The sequence below is a fragment of the Rhipicephalus sanguineus genome, chromosome 4, assembly GCF_013339695.2.
Source record: "Rhipicephalus sanguineus isolate Rsan-2018 chromosome 4, BIME_Rsan_1.4, whole genome shotgun sequence".
Classification (NCBI taxonomy): Eukaryota; Metazoa; Arthropoda; class Arachnida; order Ixodida; family Ixodidae; genus Rhipicephalus; species Rhipicephalus sanguineus.
This window is the reverse complement of record NC_051179.1, coordinates 98,670,525-98,698,287: the sequence shown is the minus strand read 5'-3', so window position 1 is coordinate 98,698,287 and position 27,763 is coordinate 98,670,525. Positions and strand designations below refer to the sequence as shown.

The 27,763-nt window shown below is 46.0% G+C and overlaps 1 protein-coding gene across 1 annotated transcript; it reads left to right on the top strand.

The window, feature by feature from the left end:
• The first annotated feature begins 6,018 nt into the window (after positions 1-6,018).
• LOC119390463 (diacylglycerol lipase-alpha) lies at positions 6,019-27,216 on the top strand. Its single transcript, XM_037658084.2, has 6 exons — positions 6,019-6,139; positions 10,297-10,439; positions 12,606-12,747; positions 18,154-18,344; positions 19,898-19,921; positions 26,970-27,216. The coding sequence occupies exons 1-6, from the start codon at positions 6,062-6,064 to the stop codon at positions 27,199-27,201; spliced, it is 810 nt and encodes a 269-aa protein (XP_037514012.1). The 5' UTR covers positions 6,019-6,061; the 3' UTR covers positions 27,202-27,216.
• Positions 27,217-27,763: the final 547 nt, after the last annotated feature.

Genomic DNA, 27,763 nt, shown 5'->3' with positions numbered 1-27,763 from the left:
GTTTGTGGAGTCTGTTCTCATGTGCATCACGGTATTTCTTCCAGTCTGTTAACATCGTTTTCCCCAGCGGCCGCCTAAAGCGGGTGGCGTTGCATTGTATCTGTGTTATATAATGGTCACTTCCGAGGGTTTCCCCGAGGTATTCCATTGCACCTGCCGCATGTTGTTTGTAAGGCTAGGTCTGGGGTGGTGTCTCCTGTCACGCTATTTCCTAGTCTGGTTGGTACACCCGGAGGCGTAAGTAGCTCTAGATTGTAGTGTTAGGTTACTTCCAACAGCTTTGTTCCTTTCGGACGATCTACTCTATAGCCCCAGGTAGTGCTCCACGCGTTGAAGTCACCCAGAAAAAATAAGCGATCATTGCCGGTTATGTTGGTATTAAGTGCATATAGCAGTCTGTCAAAGTCCGCCGAACGCGCCTGAGGTGGGCTGTATACATTGCAGATTACTACTTTGGGACGCCTCTTCTTTGCTGGCCATATAGTGAGCGTTTGTGAGGTAATTTCTGGGGTGGAGTGGCTATCGTATGTAACTGCCAAGTCCTTCTTCACCAGCAATGCCACTCTGGGATCTGCGCTGTCTGATAGTAGGCGATAGCCTGTGAGCGGTTTCGAGCCCTTGCCAGCTTCCTGTAAACAGATTACATCAGGTTGAATCAATGCTGCACGGACGTATTGTGTTAGAGAGGCGTGTTTGTTTTAAGAGAACGGCAGTTCCAAGACCACAACGTGAGATTCTCCTGCGACCGAAAGTTCTTAGCCATGATTAGGGAAATTGCTGCTGCAGGCAGGTCCTTCTGTATCTGATGTTACAACTACCTTCGCTCCTGGGCACCTGGAGTCGGTACTGGGCTTCCGTCTCCTCTTTAGGGCGCTCTGAAGGGTTTCATCCACATGGCGTTTAAGCTCTGAAATTCTTGATAAAGAAGCTGAAATTGTTGGCTTGTTTGCTGTTGTAAACTTACTTGTAATTGTTCTAGCAGTGCCTGTTGAAGTCCCTGCATCTGCTGGTGCGTGATAGTTGGCTGTGCAGCTTGTTCATAAGAGAGATGGGGAGTAGCTGCCGGCTCTTTGCTCTCGCTAGACCGCAGAGTAGGTGTCAGTTGTCGCACTTGTGCTTGTGCAGATTGCGTTGATTGTGGCTGTGTGTTGTCCGCCTGCCTGTGTTCTAAAAGCAGTTCTATTTTCTTCTCTAACAGGTCTATTTTCTGGGCGTAGCTGTTAAGTTGCGCTCTGACTTGTTTGTTTTCGGTTACAACCTGCTGATACGCCTGGCTGTGTGTAAGTGGAGCGGCCGTGGAAGACGCGACGTCTGCCCACCTTACCTCTAGATCTGGAGTCTTCATCCCCTGCTGTTGCTGCTTGTTGTGCTTCTTGAGTGGAGTTGCCTGGCTAGGTTGCTGGGCTTCCTGGTTCGTCGTCTTGGTTGCCTGGGGTCGTTGTTTTGAGCGAGAGCGAGATTTAGATGGAGTCCGAGCGGGCTGTCCTCCGAGTTTGAGAGCTTCTTCTTCTTCTTCAGAGGAAAACCATCGCGGCGGAACTTCGGAAGCTTGCGAAGGTAGTTGCTTCTCACTTCTTTCGCTGGATCGGTTGCGCAGTTGAACTGGCTTAAGCCTCTTAGAGCACGCAGGATCCCCGGTGAGATGAGCTTCCCCGCAAGAGGCACAAATCAGTTGGCAAGGATGTCCGGTGGTGGGGTTGCGTGTGCCACAGAGTCTACAGATGGGTTTGTCAGGTTGCGGGCAAACGTCTGCACGGTGTCCCTTTTCCCTGCAGACCTTGCAAACTTGCAAGGTAGCTCTAAATGGGTGGCAAATCAGTTCTCCTCCGTAAAAATAGACAGTTCGAGGAAGCTTGTCCCCATAGAAAGTGAGGGCCGCGCTCTTAGTGTTGCCTATCATTCTGGCTTGCACAAGTTCGACGCCTTGTGTGCGTATGCGAAGATGTGTCATTAGAGTTTCCATAGACGTGTTGGGTTGAATGCCATGCACCACTCCACGGAGTGCCTCTTCTCCCGTAGCCACATAGGCGCGCACCGGGTGCGGTTTGCCATTGATGGCAAGTTGTTGGAGCTTCCGAACGAGTTCAGCCACTTCGGAGTACTTTGTGGACAATATGGCAATATTAGAGCCGCGGTTGATACGCAGTATGAAAGTCTCATCCGTGAACTGGTTGTCGCAGGCTTCGATAATTGCTCTAGCAAGTGCAGGAGCAGTAATCGCTTTCAACGGCAGGCCTTGGTGCGGTCGTATGACAATTTTATAATCATCTTTAGGCAGTGGAGGGAGTTTCTGTCCTCGCGATCCCATCTTTTGACTGTTAACCATTTGCTTTTGCTGGGCCTGAAGCGCGGCAAGATTGCGGCGTTCCTGGGCTTGTTTCTTGCGTTGGCGAAGCGTTTGGCAAAGCTGCCAGTCCGCTCCATCGGCGTCGTGAGGATCGGATGATTTATCACTCACCAAGGCGTTGTCGTTGGCGTTCGTAAGGTCCATCGGTGTGTTAGCGCCGTTTTCTGCACGGGCGTCGGTTGTTTCAGTCACCGCGTCTCCATTCACGTTGTCGTCCATGCCTTGGCCCAGCTGGAGACGCTCCGAGCTGTAGCGTCTCTTCACCTGCTCGGCTGTCGCTGAACAGGCGTTAGGGTTGGCAGGCCATCAGCTGTGGTCGGGGCGGTTGTGGTGGCAATTTCACGATGTCTTCGTCCAGGTCTTCGGATTCACTATCGTTAGACTCCTGTAAACTTCCCGATTCTACTGAGCAACTTTCCGGACGTTATCATGAGATATCCGCCGAAAAAAGATTCAATACTACAGAGCGTGAAGTCAGTACATCTTGCCTACTCCGCGCCCCCTAGCGTTCTCCCAAGTGACATGAAGAGTCGACCACAAAGCTAGGCCCTAAGGTACATAATGTCTACGTTGAAGTCGCCGACTAGTATAAAGGGTTTGTGCTTGTAGGTGTTTTATATTGTGCTGTCATGATTGTGATTGATGTTGGTCTTTTGTAAACCTTTTCTTTATTCACATACACACATATATATGTTTCGACTATAGCAACGGGTTTTTGTATACCGTGACAGCGGACAATGAGAGTCGACGACAAAGCTAGGTCCTCAGGTCCATAATGTGTACGTTGAAGTCGCCGACTAGTATAAAAGGTTTGTGCGTGTAGGTGTTCTATATTGTTTCGTCACAGTTATGATTGTTATTAGTCTATTGTTAAACGCGATGTTTCGATTTTACGCGGTGCTGTGCCGTGCGCACAGACGTCAAAAGGACGGTCATGCCTGGGCCTTAAGGTGTTTCGCCCCTAAAAAAAAGGTCAAACTCAGTCTGAAGCAGTGGCGTATGGGTTACCGACAAACTATAAATTAACCTAACTCGCTCGATAAAAAAAAAAAAGCAACGCGTTACCGCTCGACGTTACCCGTGCATCAACGTAACGAGTTATCTTTATCAAGACAAAGTAAAGCACGTTAGTCTAGTTTGTCGTTACTTTATGGTCGGAAATTTTGGACGGCGCGGCTTTGCTGCAGGAAACCCAAAAGAATAATTTTATAAAGGTCCTATGTTGCAGACGGCGTCTAGCCCAGAGAAGACGCTTTCACCTGAAAAACAGTTTTAACGAGAAAGCTTTCCATAAATGTGCAGAGCTTCAGTATTATTAGTCGCCATAACGATGATGCATCTTTTGTTACATCGAAAGGCTTCTACCCATCCAGCGCATATGGTGTTTCTTCTTCACGTAAAATAAAGCAGGAAACCAGATTTCATCATTAGCGTTCATTCTGTGAAGGAAACTTTGCTACACGTTGCCAAACAAATATGCGGCAGTTAATCCTTAAAGAAAAGAAGACGTGCTCTTCCAAATTTCTCGCTGTGCTTCCACTAATTAATAGGACTGCGAACGCTGTAGCAATAAAAGCAGCTGAAGTGGTACTGTTCAAAACAAAATGTTTTGCTCTCTTGGAGGAGTGTTTCTTCTTTACATTCAATTTGAATGTGCGTAATTGACGCAAAAAAATTAGTGTTTTTATAAGATCCCCTTTTTGTTCGTTTGACATGCCACTTAGTGAGTTTGAGTGCTCTTAAAAGGTGGGGGGGGGAGGGTTAATAATTAGAATGTAAAGTATAAAGTAATCAGTAAGACGACCCTACACGTTACCGAAAAACTACGTTCCCGAACACAGTTTCGAAATGGTAAAAGGTATGCGAAAATGTTTTCTACGAGGTTAACAAGTTACTGGTAACGCCTTTGCGTGTATTGCGTAACGGCCGACACTGTGAGTAGATGCTTTTAGCTGAGCGTACGCTCAGCCCCGCGCATACGCAGCGTCGCGAGAGAGTGCAGGGAACTGCATAGATTTCGCGTTTTTGACGAGCGTTTCTTGCCGAGACGTGGTCAGCTTAGCTGCAAAACGACGGCGAAACCGAGTGGATGCACCTTCACGCTCCGCTCAGTTGATTTCATAAGCGGAGTGAGAGATGCGTTCTACCACGGCAGCTAAAAATCTTTTTATTTAGCGGCCGCGGTTTTACGTGCCGCTGCTCGCACGATCGTTCTGCGCAAGGGCACTATATACAGTTCCTCCTACGCGTTTGTGTGTACATCGCGTCACGCGCACTGCAGTTACTTCTACGCGTTTGTGTGCAAATCGCAAGCATTCGCAGGTCTGACCGGAGCGGATCGTTAACGCTCAACTAAAGGGCCTAATCTCACGTATGGAGGGAGCATGTTACGATCGCAAAAAAAAAAGAACACGCTCCACCAATAATACCTGCGGTAATAAAGATCGGCAGTCCATTTTGCTAACGCTAAGGATAGCAAAGGCACGTTCTCACGAGACATAAAATTACCCCTTTACCGTGAAGCTTTCTGTACCTCAGCTGTTGTTACGCTACCTTCGGGATCGGCCCACCTTTGAACCAGAGATGACATCAGGTGATGACGTCGTCATAAGAGGCCATGACACGACTTCATGCTGATGTCACGAATTTCAACGTCTAGGTGACGTCGCAGATTGCTGATGGCGTCTTCACGACATCGCCTCCGATCCTGTGTTACTTTTTCGACCGTTAGTATTGAGGCCTCGGCCCCAGCAGGCCTCTCGAAGTATCGGCAGGTCTCTACAAATCACGCGAAGTCTATTGCCTCATGACACACGAGGCGACATTAATAGTACCTAAATGCAACTTAGGTATTAAGACTTTCGCCTTAATACCTAAATGGCATTACGTTATGACGAGATCCATTAGACCACAATGCGCGTCTCAGGAGAGGGGCGTTCTGTAAGGGTAGGCCTGTATCCGTTATTAGGCACAATACAAGTTGGAACAAATTACTGATGTAGGGAAGAATAGGTGGCGGTCAAATGCACGTCTCAGCGACAATGTCATCTGAGTAACAGAAACAGATCTCAAAGTTTATGCTTTTGCGGGCTGTGCATGCCTCATACGATTAGCAATAGATAAGGGAATAAACTAGTAATGCTCTGTTAAAAACCAAACAAATGTGGACATTTATCACGATGAGTGCGCCTTCCTTTTTACCAACTGACCCGAACACAACGAAGTGCATTAGTTTTAAGTTTTGATCGATTCCAGCTAAAATGCTGGTACTATTGGCACTCGGCCTTGTTTTTTTTTATGTATTCGGGTTTCACCCACAAGAAAACTGCAAGCGCAGCTCAGCGCAGGGCTCGCCGCGTCGTTTGGGAAGCTTTGTGACTGTTGCCGACTGTTTTGTTGAGATTATGCGCAGGACGCGAGTAGTCAAGTTATTCGAGAGCTTACGCGAGCACCAGCGATAGCGCTGCAAGGTTCGATCACTGATGTATGAAACACGGCGTGTTCCGCCGATGATCAGATTACCTACGTCCGACGACTGTGCTCGCCGCTATCAGAGCACAGCCTGCATTGCTTGTTCGTTGACTTTTCACTTCCTGGGCGCAAGTTCGCCGAATAAGGAGTTTCGTCTTGAACAGGCCGACTGCGGCCCTTTTCGCCGTCACGACCACGTGACATTGCTATTAATGCTGAATTAACATCATATGCTTACAGGGCATGGTTCAGGCTGCCGAGTACATTAAACGGAAGCTGGTGGACGAAGGGATCCTATCGCAAGCCTTCAACTACAGCCTGGCAAGTGCACGAAGCAATGACGTCATACTATTTAGCGAAAACCTCTTGACTTTACAAATTTTCTGATGTTTTCTTCTTTTAACAGTGCATCCTTTCCCGTGGTTCCCACGACAATAACATCAATCAATCAATCAATCAATCAATCAATCAATCAATCAATCAATCAATCAATCAATCAATCAATCAATCAATCAATCAATCAATCAATCAATCAATCAAATGTCATGAATCCTGAGTTTACCGGACAAGAACCTGACACAGTTTTTGGCAGCTGAAATCAGATGACCTTATATGAGAGGCGACATCAATTCAAGCCTCACAAAAAGCACAGTCATCCTTGATGACAAAAAGAAGTCTTACTTTATAATTTTTCGTCAGCAAAAATTCCAGCCGAGCCTGAAGCTGGACTGATGATTAACGAAAGCTGTCAGCAAGGGCAAAAGAGCAATAACGAACGGTACGTTTTTTTTTTTACTGAGTCGATGATCCTTGTCTTTATTGTAGGGCTCATTTAGCAAAATGGGAAGTGGATAAAAAGGCTTATTTGGTACATCTATAGGCACCTTCCTAAAAAACTCTCCGAATGTTATAGAAAGTTCTCTATAGAAAACGAAACGTCAAAATAACGCCCATATTTCTAGCAATGTTGATCCGTCGTTGTATTTGTACATGCAAGACCTTTATATAGCCGTGAAAACGCATAATTTACGGCTTGCCCGAATTTGCTCGTGGTTCTAACGGGCTCCGATAGGCTGCCGCGTAGATTGCGTCATACGTTGCGTCACTAAGCCGTTGTCAGTGAGGTCAGCGCCGTCGCTTTGATGTTCGTTCTTTTACCATGACGCTGTACTGCTTGAAGAAAGTACTACGAAGTTGTTTCGCGTCATTTCGTCTGTTACTTCAAACGTATATAAACTACAGGCTATCGACAACCAGGCGAACGGAATTCCGGAAGATTTATCTCTTAGTCTGCGAGTCAATGTATGGAATTCAAAATATTGAGGCCTTACGCTTGTTGGTGCAGCATTGTAAACTACTACCGCACAGTCACGACGAGGGCATGACGGAAGAACACACCACAGCACCACAGACCACAGCGCCAGTTCTACGATTAGCAATGGCGTCCGCAGAACTTATTGCAGAAGGCTGCATCCGCATGCTGGGGGGGGGGGGGGGGGGGGGCATCCAGCACTGACAGTCTTTCTATCAGTTTAGAAGAGCTTGTTGGTGGCCTTGTTGGTACATAATTTTGAGGGAAAAAATTTAAACACCTAAGCACCAGCAGAAAAAAAAAAAGACGAAGAACGGGGAAATACTCTCTTTTCCTGTGCTTCGTCTTTTTTCTGGTGGTGTTTAGGCGTCAAAATGTTTTCCTCAAGCTTTCTATCACTGATGTGACATGACTGGCAAGGTTTGTCAAATAGTAGTGTGCAACGTGCAGACTTCGCTGCCAACAGAGAAGGCCGGCACCTGAGTGAGCTAATCAAGCTTTGTAGCTTATTGCTAATGCATAGAAAAGTATTATCCGAAATTTCAGGGAGGGGCAGCCCCCCCCCCCCCCCCCCCCCCCCCGCACACACACACACTTGCACCTTACTCCGGACGCCCATTACGATTAGGCTTTGTAAGTTGTTGGAAGAGCGCTAATCTTTTGACATGCGCAGTGATGTCGTTGGTAGCCTAGCCTATACACGTAAGAAAAAAAAGTTCTAATAAAATTTCCTTAAGTTCAGCGTTTTGTTATGTTTTTCCTTCTTGTCCTCGTCGTGACTGTGTGCTGGTGGAGTGCAGTGTGTGTAGAATTCTTTTTGATATGGGGTCTTGCTGTAAAATTTTGCTGATAGGCTGACGTTGATTGGACGCTCAGTAACGAGCAACGCTCTTCACCAGCCGCGCTTCTGATTACGTAACACCACTGTAGAGCTCAACTTACGGAGTGGCCTTCTTCCAGAGAAATGGAATAAAGGAACAATGTTATAAAACAAAGTGATCACGTTGCGACACAAACTCGCTCCGAGAAGAGGAAAATCTGGCCTAATAGAACAGGCTTAAAGAATGGAAGAGAGCCCTGTTTTAAGAAGACCTCGACCTCGGCCGTCGTCCACCAGGTGCTCTACTTAAATTAGACGAGATTAAACTCTTGCGTTGTAAAGTGCTTAAACGGAATTTTGCTGTCTTTTGTTCTTCGGCCAAGCATCGTTTAGCCTTTGCTTAATCTTTGTTTTACTGAATAATTTTTCTTTTTATTTGTTGAGGTGAAGAGCACGCAAACTTATTGCGGGAGTACGCTAACGAGGTTGTAATCACCATCGCGCTATGAATTTTTTTTTTTTTTGCAAGGCTGAGACACATCAAGCAAAACGCGTTCTTAAAACTGCGTCGGCAGTTGCAGCCAGAAGGAAAAACTTTTCGAAGTGTAGTTCCCGGTTAACGTTATGAATAATTCACAGACTCTGGCTAACTTATATTATGAAGGAGGAAAATGTGAAAAACACTGAAGGAGTTTGGAATTTGTATATTCGCTCTGCATTATGCTCGCAAAAAATTACCACATTAAGGTTAAATTGGAAGGTCCTCGTATGCAAATAGATTAACAAACTAGAACACGTGCAAAGAAAAGTCTGGTAAGTTTTTATATTGAACGAAACACCGTTTACACCTCGCAATCAAGTGGGAGATCTGTAATTTACGTCTTTCTTGCGTAAACGCGCCAAAGTTTTGCATGCCAGAAAATTACGTTAACTATTCTTCCATAACCAACCTAACAATGTTAGTTCCAGGTACCTCTATAACCAAGAATCTAAACCACTCGCACCACCATTATCCCCGAAGTTTATTTTATTACCGATTCAAAGCTGATTGCTTTAAATGCTTTCTCTCTCTCCGGATCTTTAAAGAATGAAATAATAGTCCTTCATGTACAAATATACAAATGTCAGGCTCCCCCCTCCCTTTTTTTGATTTGAAAGCCAAGTTCTTCACAGACATTAACTATGACTGTGTAACAGGTTCATTACGTCCGGTGTTTTATTCACACATTTTCACTAGTGTTCCTAGCGTATGGTTCTCGATTTGCATAAAGTTGAAAATAATATGGTGTGCAACCTAATCCTTCTGAAACCACTATCGATTTCTTGTAATAAACATATGTTTTGAAGAACATGGAGGCATGGAGGCATATTCTTCAAAAGGGGGCGTCGCTGAGTTAACGTTTCGACAAGTGGTTTTCTCTTCTTCTAGGTAGCAATCTGCTGCCTTGAAGAGGACAAGACTTGTCGAAACATTGGCTCCAGTGACAGCCCCTGTTGAAGAATGTTCATCTCCTGTAACGTGTTTGTTAGTTGCGTTAGTAATTCCTGTAGGGTTCGAATAATTCTTTATATGAGTCACTCTTGTTGCACGTACAAGCACTTTTTTGCATATCTGCGTCCTTCCTGCTCAAATATTCGCCACGAAATTTGAATATGGGGCACATCGCTGTTGAAATGTTCCGAATACGTTTTAATGATTCCATACATTGCCCGCAAGATTGTTATGGAAATTTAATGAAATTCATACGGAATCCGAATATATTTCGTGAAATTACACGGAAATCACGCAGACTTATTGGAATGGCATAGGAAGCGTTTCAATAGGTATGTCTTTGTTTTTAGTGGTGCGAGCAATGAGTGACGCTCATATTTGCACTTACTTCCGGTTTTCCGAATATTCAGAAGAAGTCTTGCAAAAAAAAATGAAACAGGTACCAATCGATGGTTCTGGTCGAAGTTGAGAATTATATTAAATGCACATAATATCAGAGCATAATTTTATTTAACATAAGGACCAATTGGTTGTCAGCATATTTAATGAAACTTAATTGAATGAATTCATTGAAAAAGTCACGGTTTTTTTGCGAGGAGCTGGGATCGCTGCGGCACCTGGCGGAGAATATCTCAAACACACGTTGCTTTCTACATGGCCTCCGAGATCCGCTCTGGCAGTGCGACGAAACACAAGATTAACCCAAGGAATACGCCAGAGTACACGACCATGTGCTAGTGCAACTACCAAACACGAAAGTCAAGGATTAGGGTTTAGGGTCGCCTCCAGTTTTTTTGTTTTAGAAGCTATACGGATGTTGGTGAAAGTGTGCACCACTGTTGCGTACCATGCAGGACAAAGGCACAACCCAGTACGATCTCGTTCTCGTGGGCCACTCTCTCGGGGCCGGGGCGGCCGCCATATTGGCCATTTTACTCAAGCAGGACTTTCCCAACCTGCTGTGCTACGCGTACGCGCCACCGGGTGGACTCCTCAGGTGAGTGCGCATGCTCAGCTTACCTGGAGGCATGGTGTTATTTGATTAAAGATCGTTCAGCTTGCGTACCTTACAAGTCAAAGGCTCACTAACATTGTTTATGTATGTGCTTATGTTTGAGTAGAAGGAAATCTAATGCGGATTATATTTCTTTAGAGACGAAGAAGCAGTCTTCTAGTCCCGCCTTCTCGGCTATCAGAAGAAGATAAAGTATGAATTGATGTGATTTGATCTGAATATACCACAAATACGAGCCTAGAATGTCGAATAGAGTACCATCGAGTAGTCCTTGAGAATACTACGGAATACTTCCTTGGCTTTTCGAATGAAGATAATAGATGAAAATTATCTTTTCATTATCGTACGTTTTTTCTCGTTATAAGTACTGCTACATACCCATTGTTCAGCTTAAGTTGACAGCTATCAAAACCCGACGCTGTTCAATAGCTTGAATGAGAGCGGGTGCTTTAAATGGCCAGCGCACTATGTTCAGTGACCACACAGATCTTCGTAACACCAAGTGCCTATAATCGACCATAACTGAATAATCCAAGGTATTGGAACGCACATTTCTCAATAAAAGCACATCGATTTGATGCAGTATACTTGAGTTCGCAAAACGGCATGGATATATGGATGTTTGCATTAAACGCTTAGACAAACGCGTGTTCCTCGTGTCGCTGACAGAGGCGTTTCACTTTCTATTGACATGGTGACGACATGTTTACTGCATCTTTGTAGCTTTTTCGTTTCCTTGCTCTTTTTGTGATCACCGTTACACCCTCTGTTTGAACGCTGTAGGGCAAAAAGCTTCTTCCCTGATCTGATATTTCTTGTCGTTCCAGTACTTGTAGTGCTGTTAATAATAGCCGTTCCTCCATTTTCAGTAGTTGCACGGTTTGACAGATTGGCTGTCGCGCTGTATCCCACGTGGTCGTGAATAAATAGTCAGTTGACCATAACGCCCAGAACTGTTTTTCCGCTGCCCTTGAACGGGAAGTCGACTCAAACTGCGCTCCGTATACCTTAGGTCTGACGCTGAAGTTCACATTTCGTATCTTTATGCAGATGTAGAAAATCATTCTTGCGAAAGCCTGCTAGGTGAAGTAAGTAGAAAGGGTGCAAGCAGAGAGAAGAAGGAAATGTGCTAATTATGAGAACGAAAATGCTCGGTGAAAGGGACACAACAAAAACGCAACAAAGTATCTTAACCGGTTCACTCTCGGAAAGCTACAGAGTTATCCCGGTCGCGGCTACCGCATTTCGATAGAGGCGAAATGGTAGAGGCCCGTGTACTTAGACTTAGGTGCAGGTTAAGGAACACCAGATGGTCGAAATTTCCAGAGCCCTCCACCACGACGTTCCTCATAATTATATCGTGGTTTTAGTACGTAAAACCCCAACAATCTTTATTGTTATTATTATGAAGCTACAGAGTGAAATGATACGGGGATCTGTTACGGAATAAATCTTCTCAGTTAAGGGAAATTTCATCCTGTTCAGGGATTTAAAGTCGCGACCGACGTATTTCCGGTGCGGTCATTCGGATGGTTGTGTAACAGCTCCGTAAAGGCGTTGGTCCTCGGTTTGAATTCCGGATGAGAACGAAATTTGCGTGAAATGAAGAAGTTTCTTTCGGAGAAATACGTATTTCCGTGCCGGTATCACAAAAGGAGGACGCCGGTTCGGCACTGTTTAGGTGTAAGCGGCTTTTCTTCCTCATACTGTAGCCTGGATGGATGTAACCAGACTCAGCCCCCCCCCCCCCCCCCCCCCCCCCCCCCCCCCCTGTATGCGATAACGGCACCTTTCCCGCCGAATTTGCCGAGTGGCACCTATCGCAAACATAGCGAGCGAAGCCGCAATTAGAAACCGCAGCGTCTCCGCCTGCGGATTCTGCCGCGCAGACTTGCATGTTCCAATGCCTGGCAGCGGCTGCGAATAACGCAATGTAAAAAAAAAAGAACGCGGCATCTTTCTGTGGACTTTGCCCGCCATCTGTAGCTTCCCAGCATAAAGCGATGACGTTCCTTCTGCGTGCCGTACACCGTAGGTCTGTTACTGGCGCTGACGGTCTCTGTTTGGGTCTCGCTGCGTCGCCAAGCGCTCAACTGTTTATTGCGCCCCTTCTCTCTCCCCCCTCGTCCTTCTCGCACCCTCACTCAGCCTACCCGCCGTGGAGTACAGCAAGACGTTCATCACGTCGGTGGTGTTGGGCAAAGACGTGGTGCCGAGAATAGGACTGCACCAGATGGAGGCCCTGCGCACAGATCTCATCAATGCTATTAAAAGGAGCGCCGACCCCAAGGTGCGTACGTGCGTCTCGCGTATTCTTGTCATCTTTGGATGCCCCTCTGACATTCATTCATTCATTCCCTCACTGATTCCATTAGTTCGCTCGCTCGCTCGCTCGCTCGCTCGCTCACTCACTCACTCACTCACTCACTCACTCACTCACTCACTCACTCACTCACTCACTCACTCACTCACTCACTCACTCACTCACTCACTCACTCACTCACTCCACTCACTCACTCACTCACTCACTCACTCACTCACTCACTCACTCACTCACTCACTCACTCACTCACTCACTCACTCACTCACTCACTCACTCACTCACTCACTCACTCACTCACTCACTCACTCACTCACTCACTCACTCACTCACTTCATTGATTCACTCCTTTCATTTCATTCATTCATTCATTCATTGGTAGTGTTGTCATTCTCGTCTAAATCAGCAATGGTAACGTAGCAACTAGACCATACCATTTTTACGGAGTCAACCATAGTGGTGTCATAAATAAATAAATAAATAAATAAATAAATAAATAAATAAATAAATAAATAAATAAATAAATAAATAAATTCGTTGCAACTGACACTGATGTCCTGAGCAAAGTGCACGTTGCGTAACAATTAAATCCCGCTGTTTACTCGCAAACACCTGTGTACTCTTGTCATCCTTCATTCGATCGTTCATGAGCGCCGGTACAGCGCGGACGTGCAAATCAAGCTTTATGTATTCTAACGATTCGGCCCACACCGCACGTGCGCAGCCACCTACGCTGTTGTCATTCATTCATCATCCCACTTGTTCATTGGTTTCTTAATCAAGGTTTTATATAATGCGACGATTAGAGCGCACCATGATTAAGTGTGGGTGCAGAGATGATTAACTTTACTAGGTCCGCGCACTTCTCATCCATGGGCATGCCTATGTTAAATAGTAATCTTTCCCGAAGAAGGCTTAAACTCAGCCTAGCACCTGGCTTTGAGAATAAGGGTTTTACGCGGTGATCGCACGGAGAAAATATAGAAGTACAACGCTACATGTGTAAGGTATCGCAGGAAGAAGACATTCGGCTCCATCGCGCAGGCCTTTCTTTATTGCCGTTTTTATGCTTGAACCATTGGACATAGAACAACTCTTTAGCGTTCTGCGTCAGCAGTCCAGCAAGTCTATTCCAGTTAATTCGAGTGCCAGGGCAAGATGTACTGAACACCTTTACATAATAGCGCCTTCGACAACGACAGGAGTGATTAACTAGTGTGGCATATCGAATGAAGTGCAGAGTATCGACAGTTGACGTTGATCTTGACTATAATTATGGTGGTACTTTGGCACACACCAACATTAGGACACTGTCCGGTAAATTAAGCGACTAGTAGGCGATTAGTAGGTTCATTATGCTCAAAGAAAAATCATTTCCGATTTTAACACTGAATGCAAGATGAATGTGCTAAGATTGCCTTCATTTACTTCCAATCACCTTCGTTCATGTAGAATGTTATTCATGGCATTCATGTCTGATGTCGGCTATCATTTACCTTGCTAGCCAAAATTACACAACTGTGAACCATCATCTTTATAAACATAAATAGAATGGAACATTATGTCCAGTGATTTGGTAAATGTACAACCTAACAAGATATTATATACTACACTTTTTATCTATGCTTTGGGGTCGCTTCTGCATTGCTGTAAACTTTATTCAGGGGCGTGTGTGTTTCTTCCCCGTCCTCGTCTTTCGCACTACGCGTTCCAATGAATCGCAGCTAACTCGCCCAATTTTCTGTTCCCTTGAACTTCGAGTGATTAACTTGTGGAATATTTCATATATAGCTGTAAGATCCGCAGACTTGCTTTGTTAGGGTTTGTAATTTTTATATAGACTCGTTCTGTCTACTTCTAAAGAATATGAGAAAAAAAACCCTTCGAAGAACTTCGAAATTTCTGGCCTTCTCTTTTCGAAACTTCTGTTTTCAGTCGAGCATGATAATTTATTTGAAACTGCCAGCACCAGATGTGAGGAGCAATTTCGCAAGAGCGCGCCTGTGCTTTCATTATACTTCTCGTCCAGCTCGATTTTATAGAATTTTGATATCATAATAAGGCGTCTCGATCGTCGCTGATTTAATCACCGGTACTCAATCTTTATTCTTCTCTTCGCCAAGGAAACTTCAGGCGCAGCGTTTTACCTTCATAAAAATGCGGTTTCGTTTCTTTATTTATACTGCCTATCTCTCTTGGAGGTATGCACTTATATCCGCTAATGTAAAACTGCAATTTTTCTTCGCTTGTATTCGCACTTGTAGTTCTCGCCTTCCATATTTTTCTTGATAGCTTTACACTAAAGAATGAGAAACCTTCTTATAAACCTAAAATATAATTTCATCATCGAGTAACAAGTTAGCGGGATTGCGCAGCCCTTATCATGATGGCTGAAAGAAATGAATTTTTTTTTGTGGTGGTCCCAGAATCTCAAGATATCGATTAGATCTTCGTTGATCCGTTCGTGCAAATAGCACAACAGCAACGACATCGTCATGAACGGAGTAACTCGTATTTCTGTTGTCGTGCTTTGAGAATAATGACGTGCTTTTATTTTTACCTTAGAGTCGCTTGCTCGTAGAAAGGTAAGGAGGAATATGTCACTCTCCACAATCAAGTATGGTAAGTCAGCTGCATATCATTGGAAGGACGGGGAGAGCTTGAATAAGGCGCCGATGATGATCGATTTCTCTGGTAAATCTCATAAATCAAGGCACATACAGCCGCGCGACAGTGCCGTCATGAATCTTAGCAGGAAGACCGTTCGTCATAACTATGTTAATGCGAGGAACAGAGCTCCGCACTCCGCACACGAAGGCCCTCTTCACTCGTTATAAAAGTGGGAACAAAGCGCAATGTGTTTGGTTAGCCGCCTGATGCTTTTGCTAGTCGCCTTGCTACCAATATAGAATTCGTGCTTTGTTCTGTCTCTCTATGTACATGCTGAAGAAGCTTGTACAATGGCCCAAACGTACTTGGGATGAAAAGAGACAGAACTAAGCGGTTATATTAAGGTAATTTGCAAACGGTTTCGACAGGTGGACCGGTCTTCGTTAAAGGCTGAGGATCTATAATATATATAGCAGCGTACGTTGTGGAGAAGTGGCCGAAGGCGTAGTAGGCACAAATGCTTAGCACTCTCGGTTGCAGCAACAAGAGAGGAAAGGTTTATTCGACCAGTCCGGTAGACACGTCGAATAAACATTTCCTCGGTTGTTGCTGCTACCGCAGTTCTTCTAGTCACACACACACACGCACCACACACAACGCGCGCCGCATATATATATATATATATATATATATATATATATATATATATATATATATATATATATATATATATATATATATATATATTCCGCATGCCGGTCGCTCCACGTGTGCTTTTCTCGGTATAGCGAAGAATTTGTCTATCAGAAGATACCGCCTTGATGAATGGTGGTGACTGACACAGCTGGGTAGCTTGTGTTTCGTCGAGACTGCATCGTCGCGTCGATCTCTGAATACACGGGAGAGCACTTCCTGTCTGCGAACAGAGCCTTCGAAATACAAACAGCTTTTACTTGCCGAAATAAAAAAAAAAGCTCGAAAGAATATGGGAGAAAAGAAAAGAAACATTGTTTGGCGCGTGCGTGAACCGAGTTGTTACTGGTATCCACGGGTTACCGTTTACTATTACTTGTTGTTGGTTTAGCGGCGGGTGTAGTCTTAATTAAGCAGGGCTCCATTTCAGCTGTATTTTGCATTATAAGACAGTGTCTCCGCACGTGTCAAATGGGCCCGAATGTGTGCAGTAGAGTTGAGTGATCATAGGTGAAAAAAACATGTTTAACTTGAAAGGACGTGCGTAAAAGTGACACCTGACAGCCAGGTTAACGAAACCAATACTCGACGTAGAGATTTGTAGGTTCCATGAACACGCGTGCATGGAGTTCTTTTAATGGAAGGCAAGCACACGGACAGAGAATCAAAGGATAAGCATGCGCTCAACAGAATGATGATTGCTATAACGCGAACTGAGGGCTAGGGCACATGGCCAAGTGGGAGCAATCATCATAGCAATCATCATATAATATCATATCATATCAATCATCGTAGCAATCATATAGCAATCATCATGACATACCGAATAGCCCAAGCCGCCACCCTTCTAAGGCCAACAGGACGTTCACTTAAATTCAATTGATTAACAAAAGTACTGCACTGAAGGCCACAGAAAAATCTGCACAAGAAGACTGAGAAGACTTGACCACTCTACACACACAAAATGAAACAGCAAAAAAGCATACAAGCTTAAGCTCCTATTTGCAAGAATTACTTACCTTATAATTAATTGTTCGTTAGATAAAATTTAACCTTCACAGTGACGCTGGGCGTATTATTAGCGGAAATGGCTATGCAGTAACACAAAAACATTACAAACGGAAAGGTTAAAAAAAATTCGGGTCCAGGTTCTCGGCTACATTGCGTCTAAAGCCTAGTTTACCATTCGGTGTCCGTCATTAACCATCTCTGCTTACTGTTAGTATTAAGTAGTTACCCTATCTTTGGAGGTATCGCAAGAATTGTTTTGTGAATGCAGTCCGTAAAGGAATATTGGGATTGTATTCTTTACATTGAAAAGCTATGTCTGTATTGAACGGGTATATAGTTGCCGTGTCGGAAAAGCTATGTACCTACGTAAGGCTAGCCGGTGAAGATCACGTTGCCGAGACCACCGTTCTTCGCTCTTGTGGTGAAGTGGCATTCACTTAACGTTTTGACTTCCGAACGGAATGTATATAGCTTAGGAGAGGTAAAAGAATCGATATATAATTACCCATGGGTATGAAATCGTGTTGAATCAACGCCATCACATAACCCCTTTGGCAAGGATGTACAAAAACTTTACTTGCTAGGAAATCTTCATCATCAGCCTGACTACGCCGCTGCATGACAAAGGCATCTCCCATATTCCGTCAATCGATCCGGTACCTGTGCTTAGCTGCGGTCATGTTATCCCAGCAAACTTCCTAATCACAACTCGTTAGCAGACTCATTAGCAATCTCATCAGCATACTTGTTAGGGCACACTTCGTTTTGTGCTGACAGCCCCAATTATTGTCCAATATAGCGACGCCTAACGATTTGCACAGAAGTTAGCGACACTTGTGGTTTCACAAGGAGACGTCGAATCTGAGCTCAACCGATTTCTTCGTGATTTCTCGCTACGTAAAAGTGTAAGGCCAGCGTGACCGAGAATCGAACCCTGCACCTTTCACTCAGTCGCGCCGCATCGTGATCGCGTAACCTGCTAGTCGTCGTCGTGACGATCATTGACATGAGGTGTTGCGTCTTTGTTCACTTCCCCGTACTTTTCCTGTGATCCTGATATAGTGGAAAATCATCCTCGGAGGCGTCCTTTGTTGCTGCCCGGACGAAGTGGACTTCGACGGCGTCGAAGGACCGACGTTAGCGGACCGCGACGTCACCAGTCACCCCAGTGACGCAACGATAGCCCTCACTGCTCATCAACCGCTCTATCCACCCGGAAGGATCATTCACATCGTGCGTAACCATCCGAAGGAGTGAGTTTCTTGCTTTTTGTAAGACAATCAAATCTTCGGTTGTCTTCGTTTTCGGTTTTTCTTAATCTTCTTGTCGTTGCGTATGAACTTCTTCTAAGTGAAACATTGTCGCAGTTCAATTCCGCCTGTTTTGTGCGAACCGTGCGTACAGAACAAGATTTTTCAATTACGTTAAAACATACATAAAACGAAATTAAGCTTTACATAACGTAACGGTGGCAGGATGCCCTTTAGACTGTCCCGTAAAACCGTGCGGGACATCTAGAAGAATTATATACGTAGCAATAGTAGCAAAAACCGCTGTTCCGAAAAAGCCGACTTTAATGAATATTCGTTCAATCTATTACATAGTAATCTACTACATAGTAAGTAGATTTCTTTTTCATGTATGTTTCATTCGGTTGAGCCCTCGTAGACAAATATTGGAAGTGTAGCTGTAAAGATAAAAAAGCATTCGCAAGAAGCTTTTGCGATAAAATTGTTCGTAATAGAATATTTTACGGCAATCTTGATTGCGTAGATTTCATTAGCAAAGGCGGCCAGCTTATAGAAACGATAATAATATAAAAAAATATTGTACTTGTGGTTCACTTTTGTTCCTGAATATTCGATAGAAACGCGCATATCACGTCTCACGGTGAGGCATAACATGATATAGTATGGCCTAGTGCATTTCGCAGAGATGTGTAAGCCTATGCTAAAAAAATTGAGTTACCTCACACAGCCACGGACAGAGATTATTCTGAAAGTACAAACCAGTTGGCTGGACAAACATTTCATTGGACGTTCCCTTAAAAGACCAGGTAGTTTAATATCTCTGTTAGGTTTGTAATATTATCGTGAAATAATTCAGTTCCCGTCTGTTCCAAGAAAGTTCACTGAATGGCTCGCAGTGCAAATGCCTTCCGACGATAACGTTTTAGCGGCTCAATTTAAATCGAAGGCTACTTACTTTAGGCGCTTTTATTTTTTAGCAAAGCAAATGTCTCTAGAAATACGATGATGCTCTTAACGAACGAAATAGGTGTTTGGCTGCTATCAGTTCTGGCCGCATTCCTGCTGCTTCGTACCTGCATTTCGGCAGAGTCAAATGGAACATTATGAAATGGCGTTTGATGCCATGTTGCCTGCGTCTGACGCTGTACTATTTTTAAGCCTTGGTTACACAAATAAACCTCAGGAATAGGACGATGTCAGACAAGGTCAACATAACATCATGCATGTGTTTTTTTATGATATAAGTTTCCATATATAGAACCTTTGTGTACCTTATATATATATAAAAGTTAAGCTTTATCGAGCTTAGTTCATTAACATCAATATCTGTTGAATTACTATACTTCTATCTTTTTTGTTTTGATTTAGCGCATGTATCCTGTAACGAGTTTTAGAACCTGGACAAGCATTATGTAATACCCTCCTACGAGGGCCTTTAGGGGTATTCCAAATGAATAAATTGTAGTGAGCAGGAAATAAGTTAAACATAAAGTTTACTAAACTGGACTATATTATTCCTTCGTCTCTTCTTTTTCTTTTCCTTCCTCTCACGGCAGCCAAAAGTACGAGCCCAGGTGGAGGTAAGTCAATCCAAGCGCCTGTGTGGACTCAGTTTGAACTGTACAAGTGTTGCGCAACCCGTAAAGGTGTTGCGCTGTGCGGAACACAGGGCAGCAGGTGATCTAAACGTGAGCAGCCACCGCTATGTCATTAATTTATTTTCCTCTATCTTTACTATTCATTATCTCGCTCTTTATCCGTAGCATAAGCACAGCATAATCCGTAATGCCTCACACTGTACGCACCGTACTGCTCACTGCGTCCCAGCATGCCTACTATGGTGTACCTGTTGGGACGCAGCGGGCAGTGCGGTATGTATTGTGTGAACGATTATGGACCATGCTGTACTTGTGCTAGAAGGAAGAGTGAGATAATGGATAGGAAAGATATGGTGAAATACATTAATTGTACGCATTGGACGCAGTGGGCAGTATGGTGGGATGGTGGGCATGTTGGGACGGTGTGCCCAATATGGTGAGTTTGACTGGGGCGGTGTGCCCGCCATGGTGGGTTTGGCTGGGACGGCGTGCTGGGCACGCCGTCTTAGCTTGTCACATCGTGAACCGCCATTTTATTGCCGCAGAGACTACCGACAATAAGTTTTCCCTACCAAGAAGCCAGCGGGCCGCTGGGTTAGCGTCCGCAACGTCTCGCGCCTGCTCGTGCTTCATGTGGCCGCGCAACGCATGCCTCTCGCGCACGGTCACGAGAATGGGAGTTGACCAGCGGGCGAGAAGAAGAAGTGCGTTCGTCGAACGGACACTTTTTATGTGTGGCACGCTATAGCGGACTCCTTGATTTTGCACCTAGTTATCTGGGCACAAGTTCGCCTACAATAAACGAGTGTGTGTTTCCCCTCTTCAATACGCTACATTCTGGTGGAGGTGCGGGGTATGATTGGAAGTCCCCTGGGTGCAAGAGAGCGGAGCCCTGACCCTCAGCGATTGGAGCCTGGTGAACTGACTCCAGTACACCAGCGTGCAAGCCGCCGCCTCCGAGGAGACCCGCCTGAATTTGGACCGCTCCCTACTGCTCCGGCAACACAGGCATCGTCCACTGCCAACGAAAGAACGATGACCAGCCCGGTGACATCCGAACTCATCGTGTCTCCACCGTGCATGCCTGAGCCCTTCCACGGTGATACGTACGAAGATGTGGAGGACTGGTTGGAACACTTCGAGCGGGTGGCGAACATCAACGGCTGGGACGAGGCAAGAAAACTGAGCCGCGTGTACTTCGCGTTGGAGGATGCAGCGAGAACATGGTATGAAAACCACGAAGCGGTGATACCGACCTGGCAAGAGTTTCGACGACATCTGGTCGCTACGTATGCCAGCACCGATCGTCGAGAGAAGGCAGAGAATTCTCTCCAGTCCAGAAACCAGCGCACGAACGAGAGCGTTGGCATGTATATCGAGGATATGTCCCGCCTTTTCAGACGCGCCGATCCGAACATGACCGAAGAGAAAAAACTGCGTCACCTGATGCGAGGAGTCAAACAGGACTTATTCGCAGGGTTGGTTCGCAACCCACCACGCACCGTTGCCGAGTTCCGCAGCGAAGCCACGACCATAGAGCGCGCATTGCAGCAGCGCTCTCGTCACTACAACCGTGATGCCAGTAGTGTACCTGCAGAGGTCCTTTCGACAAGCATGGGCAGCAACAGCGAAGCGCTGAGGGAAATGGTACGATCCATTGTAAAGGAAGAGCTTCGAAAGCTTCTGCACCCACAAGTTACGCCGACAGTCTCAACTCTTGCCACTGTTATTCGGGATGAAGTTCGTCACGCCATTCTGCAAGCGGAACCCGAGGCGCAACCTGTTCGACTCGAACAGCCATTGCAGGAACGTCGAGTACCAACGTACGCCGACGCTTTGCGCCAACCCGTCGTGCACAGTGCTTCGTTTGCAGCCCCCGGTGGCCGTCCATCGGCTTCGAGCGGCTCACCTTTTCAAGGAGATCTGAGGCCACGAAAAAGCGACGTGTGGCGCACACCCGACAGGACGCCGCTTTGTTTTCATTGCGGAGAAGCTGGACACCTTTACAGAATGTGCCCATATCGAAGAGTCGGTCTCCGCGGGTTTTCCGTAAATGCGCCATGCCCCCGAAATGGTGAAAGACCCGTCGAAATCGAGGACTACTTGTCAAGGCATCAATTTCCAGCTGCTAGTTTCCAGCACGAGCCAAGGTCACCAGCGCCTGCTCGTTATCGATCGCCAAGCCCTCGGCGTTCAAGTTCACCAACTTCAAGCTCAACAAGGCGCCGTTCAATGAGTCCCCGTCAGGAAAACTGAAGCCAGCGACCTGGGGAGGCAAGGCCGCTGATGTCCGACAAAGCGAAGATCCTCCGTCAAGGCCCCAGCGCAGCAGCGACGAGCAGAATACGAGGACTAAGATAAGTAAAGAAAAAATTTCTTCGGACTTGCGCGTTACCGTAGACGGGTGTGAATTGAACGTTTTAGTCGACACAGGTGCCGATTATTCAGTCGTAAGCTATGCTATCGCAAAGGACTTAAAGAAAGTTTTGACGCCTTGGAGTGGACCACAAATACGTACTGCTGGGGGCCATCTCATTACACCTCTGGGAAGATGTACCGCAAGAATCGGAATTCAAGGTTCTATTTACGTCGCTGATTTCGTCGTACTTCCAGAATGCTCGAGGGACGTAATACTTGGGATGGATTTTCTGTTGGCGAACGGGGCTATAATCAACCTGCAGAATTCTAGCGTTTCTTTCTCGACTAAGCTGGCCATAGACACGAAGGAGCCGGAGTGTCCTGCATTGCGTGTTATCGACGATGACGTAACGGTGCCACCACGATGCAGCGTGCTGGTTGGCGTAAGGAATGACGCATTCGTCGACTATGAAGGCATAGCGGATGCCAACGTCGAGTTGCTGCTGAAGAAAGGCATTTGCATAGCTCGGGGCATTATTCAGTTACGTGGTGGGTGTGCCAATGTATTGCTCACGAATTTCGGAAATGAAATTCAGCATGTTGCAAGAAACACTGCCATTGCCTTTCTACACAGTTTTGCAGCTGTGACAGATTTAAGTAGCCTGGCGTCAGGACCACCTGCCTCAGAAAATGTGCATGATGTCGGAGGGACAGTTGCAATCAGCCAAAATCTGTCGCCAGCCGAGAAGAAAATCATACAAGACCTGATAAGAGATTTTGCAGGATGTTTCTCCACCTCGTCAAAAGTTCGGCGCACCCAGATTGTTAAACACAGAATAATAACAGACGAAACAACAAGGCCAGTATACCAACATCCGTATCGAGTATCGCCGAAAGAACGAGAGATCATAAAGGGTCAAGTGCAAGAAATGTTGGAGGACGATGTCATTCAGCCGTCCAAAAGCCCATGGGCATCGCCGGTAGTTCTTGTGAGGAAGAAGGACAATACGTTGAGATTCTGTGTCGACTACCGCAAACTGAACAGCGTGACCAAGCGGGATGTATACCCCTTGCCTCGAATCGATGATACATTGGATCGGCTCCGGAACGCAAGATATTTTTCTTCATTGGATTTAAAAAGCGGGTATTGGCAAATTGAAGTGGATGAAAGAGACCGTGAAAAGACTGCTTTCGTAACTCCGGACGGCCTGTATGAATTTAAAGCACTCCCATTCGGCCTCTGTTGTGCGCCAGCGACATTCCAGCGCATGATGGACAGTGTCCTCTCGGGCCTCAAATGGCACTCTTGTTTAGTCTACCTGGACGACGTAGTGGTTTTTTCGGCAACGTTTGACCAGCACATAGAGAGACTACGTTTAGTACTTCAGGCTATTGAGTCCGCTGGCTTGACGATTAAACCGGAAAAGTGCCAGTTTGGATTTGAGAAGCTTCGATTCCTGGGTCATGTGATCAGCGCTGAAGGTGTTGGCCCGGACCCCGACAAGACTGCGGCCGTCGCACGATTTCCAAAGCCAAGAGACAAGAAAGAGGTGCGTCGATTTTTGGGTTTATGCGCTTACTATAGGCGATTTGTGGAAAATTTCTCAAAAATTGCCGAACCTCTAACAAGACTCACGAAGGAGGAGATACCGTTCGTTTGGCATGCTGAGCAAGAGATGGCTTTTAGTGAATTGAAGCAACGTTTGCAAGCCCCGCCTATCCTCGCCCACTTCGACGAGACCGCTGACACGGAAGTCCATACAGATGCAAGCAATCTCGGCCTCGGCGCGGTCCTCGTTCAGTGGCAAAATGGAGCAGAGAAAGTGATAGCGTATGCGAGCCGCACCCTTTCAAAACCTGAAATAAATTACTCCGCGACAGAAAAAGAATGCTTGGCAGTCATATGGGCTATCAGCAAATTCAGGCCATACCTCTACGGCAGGCCGTTCCGTGCCGTCAGCGACCACCACTCACTTTGTTGGCTGGCAAGCTTAAAAGACCCGTCGGGACGACTTGCGAGATGGAGCCTCAGGCTCCAAGAATACGACATTACCGTTGTATATAGGTCTGGCAGAAAACACAACGATGCTGATTGCTTGTCACGCTCGCCACTCGACTGTACTCCTTCAGAAGAAGAGGACTTCCCATTCTTTTGTGTAATGGAAACCTCAGAAATTGCCGAGCATCAACGGGCTGACACAGAACTGCTCCAATTGATAAAGCATCTCGAAGGGTTTGACGTCCAAGTTCCACGCGCATTTAAGAGAGGATTATCCTCATTCTGTCTCCGAGCTAATGCACTCTACAAGAGGAACTTTGAGCACAACAAGGAGAAGTTCCTACTCGTTGTACCGTCAGCCATGAGGCCTGAAATCTTAGAAGCTTGTCACGATGAACCGTCGGCGGGCCACTTGGGCGTCAGTCGAACATTCGCCAGAATTCACCAAAAATATTACTGGCCCAAGTTGTTTGCGTCTGTGCGGCATTACGTGAAGACATGTCGCGAATGCCAAAGGCGGAAAGCACCAACCCTCAAGATGGCCGGCCTTCTCCAGCCCATAGACCCTCCTAAGACTCCATTTCAACAAGTGGGAATGGACCTTCTCGGACCGTTTCCAATGTCGTCATCAGGGAAAAGGTGGATCGTCGTCGCGACGGACTATTTGACACGGTACGCTGAAACCGGCTGCCTTGAGCGAGGAACGGCAACTGAAGTTGCCAAGTTTTTCGTTCAAAACATAGTTCTTCGACATGGTGCCCCAATGGTCGTCATTACCGATCGAGGAGCAGCCTTCACATCTGCGTTGATGCAGTCCTTGATGACGATGACTAATACCAGTCATAGAAAAAGCACTGCATACCACCCACAAACGAACGGGTTGACGGAACGCCTAAACCGAACCATTGCTGACATGCTATCGATGTATGTGGACATTGAGCATAAGACGTGGGACGAAATCCTGCCATACGCAACTTTCGCCTACAATACGGCCCTACAGGAAACTACCCGCGTCCCCCCATTTCAGCTGGTCTACGGCCGCACTGTCACCACGACACTCGACGCGATGTTACCAGTAGACAACGACAATTACGAGCCATCTGAAGTTGACGACTTTCTACAAAGAGCTCAAGAAGCGCGCCAGCTGGCACGACACCGAATAATTCAACAACAACGCAAGGACGCAAGCCACTACAACCTGCGCCGCCGAGAAGTTCAGTACCATCCAGGCGATAAAGTGTGGATATGGACACCAATAAGACGCCGCGGGCTCTCAGAAAAGCTCCTCCGTCGGTACTTTGGTCCATATAAGGTTCTCCGACGACTTAGTGACCTAAACTACCAAGTCATCCCCGATGGACACGAGCGCTCAAAACGGCAAAACACTGCGGAGGTCGTACACGTAGTGCGCATGAAGCCCTATTACGAGAGACAGTGAAAACGCTCCCTTCTTGTCTACTTCCCCCCATCGCGCATCGGGACGATGCGTATTCCGGAGGGGGCTAATGCCGCAGAGACTACCGACAATAAGTTTTCCCTACCAAGAAGCCAGCGGGCCGCTGGGTTAGCGTCCGCAACGTCTCGCGCCTGCTCGTGCTTCATGTGGCCGCGCAACGCATGCCTCTCGCGCACGGTCACGAGACTGGGAGTTGACCAGCGGGCGAGAAGAAGAAGTGCGTTCGTCGAACGGACACTTTTTATGTGTGGCACGCTATAGCGGACTCCTTGATTTTGCACCTAGTTATCTGGGCACAAGTTCGCCTACAATAAACGAGTGTGTGTTTCCCCTCTTCAATACGCTACATTATTACTCTATACCAGCCATACTCCTCACTGATTCGCATCATACCACCATGGTGGGCGATCACGAGTCGAACTGTGAAACCGTAAATATATTAAGTATAGCGATGCGGTGACTATGTGTAAGCGTGGCGATGACAGGTCTAATCACTTCAAGATATAGGCGACGCACTTATTTTTAGGTTAAGTTGTTATGTGCATGGTATAGGAACCTTCAATATAACCACCCGGAATAGCCTCTGCAGAACTTACAGGTTAAATTCTTAAAGTCTTCTTACATTTATTTTTGCCTACCGTATACCCGATATTCATTTTTAGTTATTTTAGTTTTGAAGTTATAAACCGCAATTAAAAACACGAATATCGAAAATAAAGGTCTATAAAATCGATAAATTTCTTTATCTCAGGTATTATGACGATTTATATATCATTGAAGCATATCTCTTTGTTTAGTATTATCATATCATTCGTCACCACGTTCAATGGCAAGTTATCTTTAAGCTAGGCTAGTTATGTCTTCCTTCAAGCTGGATGGCAGGATTTATCGCTAGAATGCTGATGGTTTGGTATTCCGGACGCTATGACATGGAAGGTCACAGCGCTAGTACTGTCTAGTTGGCTGACAGGACGTTTGCTATCTAAGAAAACTTGTCTAGAAATTTTCTTTCGAGCGTATTAAACAGTGCCGAGCAAGAGGGCCATAAAGAATGCAGTACCATTGCGTTGTGTTTCTAGTTTACTTCCTTTTGTCCATGTTTGCCGGAACGTTCAAGTAAATCCCACGTGAGTAGAGCAGTCCGTAGACGGAAGTAACGCGCGCATCGCTCAGTGAAAATCGGCTATTCAATACGTTTTTGGCGGCACGCGTTGCAGGCGCGTCATGCGCAAGAACGAGCCCGTGTACCAGGCCCTGTGGGCGGACAACAAGGACTTCGACCAGGTGCTCATCTCTCCGGTCATGATACAGGACCACATGCCGGACAAACTACTGGACGCCCTCGAAAAGGTACGGACGCTAAATGCGCGGAAGTACTTAGCGGGAAACAGGAGACTGGCTGCGAAAAAAAATTGCACAGAGAGCTGCTCAGCGGCACCTTTACTCTAAGAAAAAAAAAGTATTTTGACTTTATTTCTGATTTCTGACTCGCCACGATTATGACGTTCTTTAGAGAGACACGTGGGCTTCCTTTGGAAATCATTATACTCTCGTCGGAGAGTCATAGGACTAAAAATAGATTTAACGTATCTTTTTAAAGAGAGTCATACGCGTGGCATGTCAGTACTCACCAAAAAGAGTCACACATATTTTTTTTAATTGCGGAGCACTTTACAGGCTAGGGCTGTCGTATGCTTGTAATAATACACTAGAGGGAAAGCTGGCGCTAGTGTCTATGGGAGCTGAAACGCACGGAGCTTTATGCTTGGTAATGAGTATCCATAATTAGCCGGCGTTGTAATGATGAATTGTACATGAATTTGCCTAAGCTTTGGCCGTTGTAAGGCCATTGCAAGAGCCGTTGCAAGAGACCAGTGATTGCAAGAGCCGTAGAGGCAGCCGACATACACACACTGGCGGACGCCTGGCTTTTTATAATTCGGTGCACGATCTCTGTCAAGCTGACGATTGAAGCTGTTACTCTCTCGCCGTGTCGAGTTGAAAATACTTT